At 28.6% G+C, this 12776-nt stretch overlaps 2 protein-coding genes across 7 annotated transcripts in view; both read left to right on the top strand.

The window, feature by feature from the left end:
• The window catches only part of LOC142320562 (uncharacterized), a 249684-nt gene extending 244237 nt beyond the window's left edge, over window positions 1–5447 (top strand). For 2 of the 3 annotated variants that reach the window (XR_012755431.1, XR_012755432.1), the window contains exon 9: window positions 5255–5447. The gene's annotated coding sequence lies outside the window, so the exon portion shown is untranslated. The remainder of the gene's footprint in view (window positions 1–5254) is intronic. The other variant, XR_012755433.1, reaches the window with a different exon arrangement.
• A 61-nt stretch (window positions 5448–5508) lies between these two features.
• The window catches only part of LOC142320561 (uncharacterized), a 105141-nt gene continuing 97873 nt past the window's right edge, over window positions 5509–12776 (top strand). For 3 of the 4 annotated variants that reach the window (XM_075358481.1, XM_075358482.1, XM_075358480.1), the window contains exon 1: window positions 5510–6072. In XM_075358481.1, the coding sequence (XP_075214596.1) occupies window positions 5722–6072 (351 nt within the window). In that variant the 5' untranslated portion in view covers window positions 5510–5721. Of the gene's footprint in view, window positions 6073–12776 lie in introns of all 4 variants that reach the window. The other variant, XM_075358483.1, reaches the window with a different exon arrangement.

Here is a 12776-nt window from a genome sequence, read left to right as displayed (position 1 = left end):
ATGCTATAAAATTCTAATTATATTATTTAGCTTATATTTAATTATTATTAATTCTAATATTGTTATAAGCTTCAAGCTTATATGAGGAATTATTCATAATAGAAAAAAAAGTAGAATTTCACTCTTTTTTTTGTAATGCTTGACTATTGATATAGTTTGTTCTGTTTTTATATACTCAAATGCACTAAACAGAACTAAGCTCCACAGTTTATGGCAATCAAATATGTTGTAAGAGAAATTACAATTTTTGGAAATATTTATTAAAAAAAAAAAAAAAAAAAACAATCTTAATGTGAAATTGTATAAGGGAAAAAATTATTACATTCCCTATGTTTGTAACATACAATTATATTTAGAAAAATTAAAATTATATAATTTAATTTTATTAATAAACAGAAATTAGAGGTTTATTTTAGTCTCTCATTATATCAAATTAAGATTTCAGAGAAAAAAAATTCCTAACTTAACTTATTGGACCAAATAACAAAACTAATCTATAAGATATTTGGATAAAACAATGAACGATGTGATTAAGTGGAGAATTTCTTCCTTAAACTCCCTACTACTTGGTTGCTGTAATAATGAATGAGATCTGATTTTCATTGTAGGCACAAAAAAAATCTGTTTCTTCCATTAATAGTTAATCGTTGAGAAGTCTGCAAATATAACAAAGCAGTAGCATCCCAATTCCATACTCATATTTCTAATTCGTAGTACTCTATATAAAATGCACTTACAATAATTATACTTGTACTCATGAAATTTTGTACGCTAGATATCTGGAAATTGACAAAATATCATATGAAAAATTTTTATATATAAATAAATAAAAACAATCATACAAAAGGTTGTATAAGATAATAAGGGGTCAAGAGATAATCTGTATGGCTATCTGTAGATTAGCTAAGTGCCACATCCATATGGTTAAATGATTTGGCATAAGTTAATCTCAAAAATGACATGGTCATTCTCAAAAACTGTGAGAATCCCACACAAGGTTCATTATGTAAAGTCAGTAGTGATGAAATTTTTCCTGAACTGAATTGTGTTGCTTATTAGCATGCCGAGTTCACCGAAATGCATGTGACACTTAGTCTTAAAAGTGAACAGAGTGAAGGTGACCTTTACTTTGTTCACCATAGTGACTGACTGACTGACTGTTTAATGAATTTAATTACTTTCAGAGAAAGCAACTCTTTTTTAAAGCTTCTTGTATTTTAGCTGTTTACATTCATCAGAAAAAAAGAAAGTCAGAAGAAAGCTGGTGTGACTTAGTAAAGCATGCAACAACTTTAAGTATCCCTTTCTGTCTAAAAACAATGCATTATTTCTTGGTAAATTAAGATTATTCCTTTTGTTCTTAAATTTTTGTCTGGTATTATGAGACGAAGTGAACTTCAAATACCGTATAAAATATTAAAAATTGTTTTGTAACTTTAATGGATAATTCAGGAAAATCATCATTGCAATGTTAATTACTTTTAAAATGATTGTGTGTCAGATGAGTTGACTTGTGTCAACCGTTTTTCCTTGTTATGCCATTTAGGCTTTGTTGTATCATAGTTGATTTTGTCAAACAAAATTTCAGGATAAATTATATATATATTAAGTTTTATACATGAAAAAATTTACTGCAAAAGTAAATGGGTAATACCATTATCTATTATAAATTGTAATCTGAAATTTTTTCTCAGAGATCATCAGGGCCTGCTCAATTGAAAATTTCCTTTGGCAAAACTGTAAACTTCTAAACATCTGCCAAAGGCTGCAGCTGCAAGTTGCATGTTTCCATGTTCAAAACTTTTTTGTTTTAAGAACAAGAGAAATAATAATAGCTTACGTTTTTTTATTTGTTATTCATTGTCAAAAAAATATATATATATATAGTTGGTGAAAACAAATTGATAAAATTAACAAAGAAAAAATCATGTTTTTCTTGAAATTAAAAACTTCATATTTTAGAATTTATTTAAAAAGAACACATTTTAATAATTAGAAATATTGCTAGGTTTAGAGTTAGGGAGTTAGGGAGTTAGGAGTGGTTAGGTTAGGGTTTAATTCAACCTTACTAGGCTAAATTATTTTTTTCTTTCGAAAATTAGCTAATGGTTTTACAGTTTTCCCAATATTTATTTTAGTATGAGGCGGTTCAAGGTACACTTATCAGACATATGTAGATGACCATCTAGTACACCTAAATTGTAGAATAGATTGTGTAAATTATTCTTAACTTTGCAGTAATTATTAGATTCAATAACTTTATTTAATTTTTTTTTAAGCAAACATTACAGATAAGATTCTGCAAGTTCTTGTACTTGTTTGTCATTTAAAACTTTGAAAATATAATTTCTTCCTTATTTGAAATAATATTTTGAAATAACTTAGCTTCCACCAAGTATCTTAAGTATAAGAATAACAGATGTTCATTATTTCCTTACACCACAGCTAAACAAATCATTGAATTTCGTGAGCAGTCTTGTGACATTGTTCAGTATCTTATCCCAATTACCTGTGATAAATAAATAATCATTCAACAATTATTATAAATAATTAGTTTTTAAATTACATTCATTAAATCACAAATTTATTGTGACAGCACTTGTAATAGATTGAAGTAGTTCGAGTTAATAATTTTGATAAATTTTGTAATTTAAAAAGGCACTATAGGAATATTAGAAAATAAATTATTATTTAATAATAATTAATGAAAATTAAATTTATTTGAACTTTCATGTCACAAAATTAAATATCTGGTCTAAAAATTTGTTTGTTACAGAAGGTTTTATATATTGGAGAGTGACATTTGTTTTTTGTGTTACATTCCCCCACATTAAAAATTATGTATTATTTCAGAATAACACTTCCATTTTATTAGATATGCTATTTTATCATGAACTAGATTATTTTTATGATGAAATAAACTTATCTTGTATTAAAAAGGAAAAAAAACTGTATGAACTGTTTACAAATAGGTAGCTTTTCTTATAAGGTGTTCTTATAAGGGTTTTCTTATAGGCAGCTTACAGTATAAGCTGTTGAAAAAATAATATATTAAGCTTAAAATTTTGTTTATCTGATGATTCCTCTGGATTTAATGAAAATTTTTAAAGATCTTCATCCTTTTCCTCATGTTACTAATCTATTTGCAATCCTGTTGATAAGTTACCGGCTTTGTAATCAGATAGTTTTGAGTCTTAATCGTGCTAGCCATAGTCTAGCATTTTTTTCACCTATCAAAACATCTATTACATCTCCTTTGTTAAAATATAAGCAGAACATTTATGAAGTCATAATTGTAAAATTTAAATAATTGGGAGGCTACTGAGACTATGTAAGATGTTGTCTGTGGTAAAGTAGAAACTTTGGATATTTGATTGTTACTGTGTAAAATCAGTAATTAATTAAAATACAATTTTATTTAGCACTAGTTAAAATGTTGATACTAATGAGATGATTGTTTAGATTACGTATCTATTATATACAGTCATTTTTATTTTGGAGAAATGTATAAAAGTTTTTATTTATTTCATGAACTGATGTCCAGTAGCTCAGTATAATAAAATAGCTTTGTTCCTTTTGTTATTTTGCTGTAGAATGATAAAAAGAATAAAGGTGTTTGTTTATACACTAAATGAATTGAGTGGGTGATTTGTATCAAGTCTGTTTTGTGGTAACTAATTAGAGATCAATAACTTGATATAGAATGACGTATTCTGTGTAGGCTGTGCCAGTGGAAAAATCTAATGATATTTTTATATTATAAAAGTCTCAGATTTATTACATGGAGTAAAGTATATGTGTATTATTACTGCTGAATTTCAGATTGCTCGGATAAAGTTTGTTCTAGAAATAGCTGTTTATGTTGGAGTTTGACTAGAGTAGTCAGATGTTTACTATAAACCTAAACCTTGGATCCTGGGTGGACTGTAAACTAATCCGATTTACCTAGATGTGTAGATTGATTTTTTTTACCATCCATTCATTTCCCTTATTCTTAATATCTTCTTCATTATGGGTTCTGTGGGTTCAGGTCTGACCTACTAGGTTCTTCATGCTGCAGTTCCTAGGATCTGAGGAGCTAGTACAGATCCTTGGTATCTGGTAGAGGGGACTACCTGAGGACAAACTGAAGGATTTTCCTCTCCAATAGCTGCATTACAATTCTAATAGTTGCTGGTTCTATGGGATAAGCTGGGCCTCCTATCCCTTTACCCAATTAACTGATAGTATAAACTAATCTTAGTAAATAGTGATTGTTAATTTATTTAATGATTTCATTTTAAATTATCTAATCACAAAATCAAAAACATTGTAAATATATTCAATAGTTAAGACAATACTTATTGTCTGTCTACATTTGTAAGTTAAATATCTTTAATTAATATTGCCCTGATTTATAGGTTATAGGGGATAATGAACAAAACCATGTAGATTTTTACATAATAATTGGATTGAATCCAATTACAGTCTTTTCTTATTCAAATTTGAATGTCAGTTAGTTTCATTGATTGTTGTCTGCACTTTCATAAAATTCTATTCTACTGTAGACATCTTCATTTAAATTTTTTGTTGACTCTTCCTTGACTTTTATTCAAGTTATTGCTTAAATTGCACATACATACTTTTTCCTATTCATATTTGATACCAAATTTGAAGGATAGTTGATCAGCATTTTGAAATAAAAATATACGTAATGCTGAATTTAATATTTGCATGAATTATGATTGTTCGGTTTTTTTTTTTAGAAAAAAATATGATAAACTAGCTAAAGCTTTTTTAAATTCATTGTTGCACTTGTTTGCCCTTATATTTATTACTGGATTACAATATAATTATGTTGGTTACATCATCTATTTTCACAATTTTACAGGTTGGGAGTCAAAAAGGATATTCTGTATAAAAATTTTAATAGACCATTTCATTTTAAGTTAAGTAAACATATTAAAATAGACATAAAAAATAAGAATACTTTATATATTTTTTTCTGTTAATTAAATATGAATAACCAAATTATACTGGTTACATGAACATCCAAATTCAAAGATTCAAATCTTATAAATTTTATTATAAATAACTTGACTTATACTTGAATTTTAAATCAGGATTTCTAGTATCACACCAAAGAGATTATCATCAAATTCATTTACTATTTTGCTTTTATGATTTAAAGGATTACAAGAAAATAGTTTTGTAAATATTTATTATAATTAACAAAATATTAATTTAATAATTATTTTGTTTTTCTTTGTTTCAGATGTGTGTAAACCATTAGTACATCTTCATCTAGGTAGTTAACAGTAAAATGCCTTATTATTTTATAAATACCAATATTAACAGTGCGGTTAGAGTTAATACATGAAGTTATTTAAAATGATTCAAAGCAAAATTAGGATAATTATATTATGAAAATTAAGAATATAGATAAAATTTGTTATCTATAATTTTTATTAATGCGTTAAATTAACAGTTGAATTTTTAATTTTAAGTTAATCGTTTAAAAAAGGTAAATTTTGTGAAAATTGACATTTTTTGTGTAATTTAACAAATTTTGTTAAATGGAGTTTTTTTAATTTTGTATCAGTTTTAATACATTATTTTTGATGATAAAGGAATGTGTGTGTATATATCATTTTTTTGGGGGACAGTTTGAATTGAATAAATATATATATATGAACAAGCATATAAGATCTGCTGTAAGATCGAGTGTAAGTTCAGGTTAGGATGAGTGAAGGAAATAAGCAGCAAACAACACCACAACAAAATGGCGTTCAACTACAACAGCAGGATCCACAACAACAGTCACAGCCTCAGCAACAACAGCAACCACAGCAGCAGCAACAACAACCACAACAACAACAGCAGCAACCTCAACAGCAATCGACTCAACAAAATCAGCAACAGCCAAATACAACAGGTCAGCAGGTAATGGTCAGTAATCATGATGGAACACAACAAGGTGGTGCCTTACAAGGAAATTCTGCTGCATCTGGTGGGCAAGTTACTCCTCAGGCGTTAATCATTAATACTGGCAATATTGCTCAACAGCAACAGCAGCAGACACAGCAAATGCAGGTGAGTTGATGCTACTTTTTAAATGTTAATTTTTGTATTTATTTCTAATTTTTCTTAGGAATGTCTGAAGTAGTCGTATTAGTTAATGCGTGTGTAATTAATAAAAGTTGGTTTTCATCAGCTGAAGTTTTACTACTTAAAGAATATTTATGCTACAGTCTAAAATGAACCCCCATTGAAATTATAGACTTATTTTTGTTTTAAAAAATATTTCTAGAAATTTTTCTTTATCTCTTGAACAATTACCCATCGTTTGTATTACATATGTTTAAATATGCATATGAGAAAATTTTATGGAAAATATTACAGCAAATACAACTACCACTTTGTTTGAAGTAGTTTTAACATTATCCAGTGATAGATGTACTAGATTGTGGATACAGGTGTTCTTTGGTGGTTGGGTTTCAATTAATTACACATCTCAGGAATGGTAGACCTGAGACTGCACAAGACTACACTTTATTTACATTCATACATATCATCCTCATTTATCCTTTGAAGTAATACCTTATGCCATAAGGTATTATTCATAAGTATCCTTATGAAGTAATAGCCTGTTCAACAGGCTAAACAGAAAGAGAGAGAATGAGAGTGTAGTTAGGTATAATTTAAAAAAAAGATACTTTCATCTTAGACTCCTGTGAATGTGGTGTTTAGGACCATTGTCTCTTCAATTCCCAATCATAGTTTGATATAACATATGAGTAAAAATTACAGAAGAAATACATTAATATTAATTATTAACTTTGTGTGTGGGTGTGCATGTGCATGCACACACTTTTAATGTTCAGGTTATTTTGTCTTTAATTTGAATATGTCAGGTTTATATATCATTTATTATACATTAATTTGGGTGGATAAAGTTACAAATGAAGAGGTGTTACAGCAAATAAATGAAGAAAGAAACATTTGGAAAAATATAGTTTAAAGAAGAGACAGACTTATAGGCTACATATTAAGGCATCCTGGAATAGTCGCTTTATTATTGGAGGGAGAGGTAGAAGGAAATGATTGTGCAGGCAGGCAACATTTGGAATATTAAAAGAAATTGTTAGGGATGTAGGATGTAGGAGGTATACTGAAATGATACGACGAGCACTAGATAGGGAATCTTGGAGAGCTGCATCAAACCAGTCAAATGACAAGACAAAAAAAAAACATTTTGTATGATTCTGTTTTGGATAAGAAATAACTGAATTTAATGTTATTTCTTTATAATTCAGTATCAGTTTTTATCAGACAAATTATATTAACCTAAAAGTCCAGTGTGGTGAATGCTGTTTGATAATTGATTGACAGTATAATTTCAGAGTTGAATTTGTTACCAAACTGCAACTTCTACATTAGTATGCTTATAAGTTCCCTCTATTCTTCCTTTTTTTCTATTGAAGGACAATATTTTTTAGATATATAATGATAGAAATTTATTTTATTTAAAAATATTTTTGGATGTTGAAAATATTCATATATTAAAAGAAAAGCATGAAATAGTCTATCTTTTCTTTTAATCATTAAAGGAAAATATTATCTACATTTTAGGTTATCTCATCTGTTAAAGTAATTTGAACTATTCACAGTAAGATTGTATTTATATATTCTTTTAGTTTAAAATTTTTATTTAATTTATGTATTATTATTTATTCCTGTACATTTGTTTTTTGTTTTTTGTCTCATGTGTTGATTTATGTGTTGTATTCATATTTAATATTTACTAATTCCTTTATTGTTACCGAAGATGATTGTTTGGCAATTGAAATGCTAATCTAGTTTTATTTTATTATAAATTTTTAATTTTCTAAACAGTTCCTGAATATTTCATTGTTTACATTAAACAGTACACATAAATAAGTTCATTTATTTAAAATGTCACAATTTTAAATAAATCATGTTTTTGTTAAAATGTGGTTAACTTACTGAAGAACGTGTATTTGGAGACAAAATCTCATTTTGTGTGTCGGCAAATGTTCAGGGAGAAATTTGAAAAGGAAACACCAGTGAAAAGTGTTATTCGGAAGTTAGTTAAAAGATTTCATAAACAGGTTTAGTATTAGACCAGAAACATGCCTGACAAAGGTCAGTTTTAACTACGCAGGTCGTACATGACATTAAAACAACAGTTACAAGATCTCTTCATAAATCTTTACGGAGACTAAGTCAGAAAAAGAACATTTTAATAGGTTCAGCTCGCACTGCAGTGAGGAGAATGCTGAAATGTTATCTGAATCGAATGGAGGTTTTCCATGAACTAACTAATTATTATTATAGTAAAAGGGTTCATTTCTGTCAATGGTTCAAGAACTTCATTAGAGGCAACACTGGTATTTTAGATCAAGCGTTTTCCACAAATGAAGCAAGTTTTCACGTTGTTCAGTATGTTAATAGTCAGAACTACTTGATGTGGGGTACTGAAAACCCGGGTATTTTTTTTTAATCTCCCCTACAACCACAAAAAATAGGCGTTTGGTGTGATGTTTCAAGGCGACGAATAATAGGATCCTTGTTTTTTGAAAAAGTTTTGAAAAAACTATGGATGCTGCCGTCTACCAAGAAAATGGTGTTCAGGTTCAAGGAAACAAATAATAGGATTCTTTTTTTTTTAAACTGGATTCTGCCATCCACCAAGACATTATCCAAGCATTATCCAAGACATTATCCATAGCATTACTGCAAGAAGATGAGTGTGACTTGGTTGCAACAGGACTGCACCATTTACCATACAGCTTGCTCTACTATAGAGATGCTACAAGATTTTTTTGGTGGAAGAATCATTTTTGAAGGATTGTGGCCACCAAGATGCCCTGATCTGATTAGTCTTCTAGGACTTCTTTGTACAGCGTTATGTAAAAAAACTTGTTAATAGGTACAATCCACACACCCTGCAGAAATAAAAGTCAAACATTACCAGTGGCATCCAGGAAATAGACATGGTACAGCTAACAAAAATTACTAGAAACATGGTCAAACATGTTGACAAGTACATAGGAGAGGATGGACATCATTTTGAACACCTTCTGTAATTATTATGTAAATCTTTGTCAATAAAATATTATTTATAGACAAAATTAAATGATGTACTTTTAAGTTGGATTCTATGTATTAATTTGAAAGCATCCGTTTAAATCTAATTTAAATTAAACATTTTCTGAAGAAAAATGATGTACTTTTAACCTGTAAAGACTTAAAAAAAATTTATATTACTAAAAATATATATATATATATATATATATATATATTGTAAAATTAATTTGGAAGGTAATTCAAGGAGGTTTAGTGACAAACATGTTGTTTATAGATAAGTAATTAGAGAAAAATTGAGTTTTTTATGAAGCAAATGTTAAAAAACCTGGTTTACATTCTTGGTTATGTTTTAAAACAATTGTATTATGAAAGTGTGGATTTTTATTCCTGTACTTACAAGTTATTTAAGTTACTTAATAGAAGGATTTGTGTTCCGTGCCATAAACCCAGTGATTGATGGCAACCTGTGACAAGTCATTCCAAAAAATGGGAGGGACTTATGTCTCGGAATGAATGGGATAACCACACATAGAAATAATTTGATCCCGTGCCAGCTAGCTAAGGAAATTGAGGAGTGATGTTGTTCTCCATTGCCATTTTCACTGAGCTGAATGTGCTGTTGCTTTGTCGGTTCCACAGAAACATAGGTGATATTCAGTCTTATAACTGATATCTTCAGTCTGTTTATTCTAGGGAATTTTTCATCATTCTGTTTATAGTAAATAAATTTACTCTTGGAGAAAAAGAAATGTACCGTTTGTCCTTAAATATTTTACGAGCACGCTGTTCTTTGTTTTATAGTTTATTTTGCCAAACAAGCATAGCTATTTTTTACAAATTACAGTCGGACAGATAATGTAAAACAATGTTAGTGTGTTCTTCCTCCCTTTCTTTTTTGTAAAAAAACAGTATATTCTCTACGGTCAGTCATTTTTGCAGGATTATAATGAATCAAAAGGAATTGAGTTTAATAGTCATACTTTTGAGTTGTTTTATCATTTAGGTAGGTATTTTCACATTATTTCTTGCTGTTCGGTCTTCTATTTCTTTTCTTATTGATGTATTTTCCATCAATCTTGATGTTATTCAGTATTTGATTTCTTTCTCTCAGTTGATTCAATCTCCTTCCATTTAATTACTTACTTCAGTGCTTCAACAAGTATTTCCTTTCAAGGAGCACTATATCTAGCTTCTTGTTTTGTTCTGTATTGTTTTTACTATCCTTCTCGGTTCACAAATCCTTTTTAAACAATACTTCATTTGTTATTCTATCCTCTCATCACCCTTCTTCTTCTATCTTTCTCTTTACTCTCATCTCAAAAGCTTTTCAATTTTCTTTTATCCTACTTCCTCGTTGTTTCTATCTTATTAATTCCTTTTAGTAGTGCTTGATAAGGAGGGTATTATTTTATTAAAACTAATAAACTTTTGTTAAATTTATGAAGAAATAAAGGTTGAATTTTTTAATAAGGTTTTTATTTAAGTGTTAAAATTGGAAATGTGAACTAATGTGCCGTCTTTATGTAACTAGTTGACCGCAATGTACAAAATAATAGTCACCAAATTAGAATCTGAAATTTGATTTATTGTAAAATTACTAATATTATTAGTGAATATTTGTATTTATTAACTGTAATCACATATATTTGAAATAAAATGTTAGTAGTATGTACCTTTTAGTTTAACATGCCTTAACGCTTACTGTTTGCATGCTTATCTGCTCATAGTGTAAGAATATTAGGGAAGACTGAATGAATGTATGTTTTAGTTAGTAAATGCAGCATTCGCACAGGAATTACGAAATTCACGCGTGGATGTCCTTGTGTTCTTTCATATTCTTGTAAAATTTCAACTTGTAAACTCTTATTGCAGTTTAATAGCTTTTGGTTTGAGATTTATTTATGTTTTTAAATTTATTTTACAACTTAAAATCGGTTAAAATAATGAATTTCTATTTTGCTTGATGAGATCTTAGTTAATACTTGCGATTTATAACAAGAGTTATAATCTACATTTGTACGTTTGTGTAGATACTTATACTTTTTTGTGCTATTAAAAAAAAAAGAAATGATATTGTGATAATTTTGTTGTTGTACACAATTTTCGATTTCTTGCATTTAATTAACATTTTCTGCGATTAATATTTCTTCATTTTTTCATTACGACCAAATAATTTGAATTCCTTTTTCAGAATATAAATTGATAATAATAAAGCCGATGGAAACCTCTGCTCAGTAGAGGGTTATGTTGTTTCTCAAAGAAAGGGTTTGTAGATTTATACTCTCTGTTATATTATTTCTTATGGCTGTAATGCATGCAGATCACCTTTGCTATAAATGGAAATAGTCAGAGCTTGCTTTCTGTTTGAGTAATAATGTTCGTTATATATCCAGTCCCTTTGGTGAACAGAGTGAATGTGCACTTTTGACGTATATAATCGCTTCGTCATACACGTTGGTGTGCTTGTCATGCCGGTATGCGATGGTACATTTGAACTGCTGAGTTTAACGATGGGAAGTACTCATTTCACTGTTCGTTTTCCTTAGTAAGTCTGGTATAGGAAATTTTTTTTTCTTGAAAATGGTTATGCCGATTTCAGGAGTGACTAATATTTCATGTCAGATTGAATACAGATTTTATAGTTGTAGCATGTAATATTCATATGATGAAACAGAACAAGTATTTCATCGGTACAGAAAAGCTATTATAGATATTTTGATGTCTAGAACTTAGAAAATTTCTGATATGTCGTGAACCTATTTAGGTTTATTCTCTTTGTTTAAAAAATAAAAATTACCGAAAATGTTTTATGTAGTATAATACAGTTCATTTTTCTATTAACAAATGAATTTTTTTCTTCAAATTGTAACATAATTATTAGTTATAAAAATCACGTACATAACGAAAAGCAACTAGTCCTGAATTTACATGGAAGGATCAAGGAAAACCGTAGTTAAACTTTGACCAGAACAGGATTGCGACGTAAAAAAATAGTTTTAATCCATATTAATATATAAAAATAATTACAGAAGAAATAAGAAAGAAGAGAATAAAATTCTTTGGCCACCTCTTGCGTTTGGAGGAATTAAGGAAAAGTAAATAACTCTTGGAAAGATTGCTAAAGCTAAAAACACAACCAGTGTGGCTCACTGAGGTACTTCAAGACATCAAAGAAGCAGGCATTGCACTGCAAGATCTCAGAACAGGATCTGGAAATTATAACAACTTGCCCGGAGTTAAATTTGGAAAGGGACGGTTTGGAAAGAGGAACGGAAAAAGGATTTTTCCAGGAAAATGAAAGAGTATTGGAAGATAAGAAAGTCTAAACATAAATGACTAATTGGTCCTTCCGGGCCGTAAAAAAAAAAAAAAAAAATAAAAATTATTTTCGCATAAAATAATAGTGATTTAACTCTAAACAATAAACAAACTAATTATTAAACGCAGATCACAGTCAAAACAAACACAATGCCCATGAGATATATAAAATTAACTGTTTCGATTGCATAGTGTTCTAAATTGGCCAAACTGGATACAATTTTAAACATCGATATACAACGAATACGTAAAAAAAAATACACATTACTTAATCATATCCCAGACAAAATCATAAATCGTCCAGAATTAACGACAACATATACATATACACGAAAATAATTTTTTTTTAAACGTTTTATTATACGGTT

The sequence above is a fragment of the Lycorma delicatula genome, chromosome 2, assembly GCF_047948215.1.
Source record: "Lycorma delicatula isolate Av1 chromosome 2, ASM4794821v1, whole genome shotgun sequence".
NCBI lineage: Eukaryota > Metazoa > Arthropoda > Insecta > Hemiptera > Fulgoridae > Lycorma > Lycorma delicatula.
The sequence above is the reverse complement of the archived record's forward strand: the minus strand, read 5'-3'. Positions and strand labels throughout refer to the sequence as shown.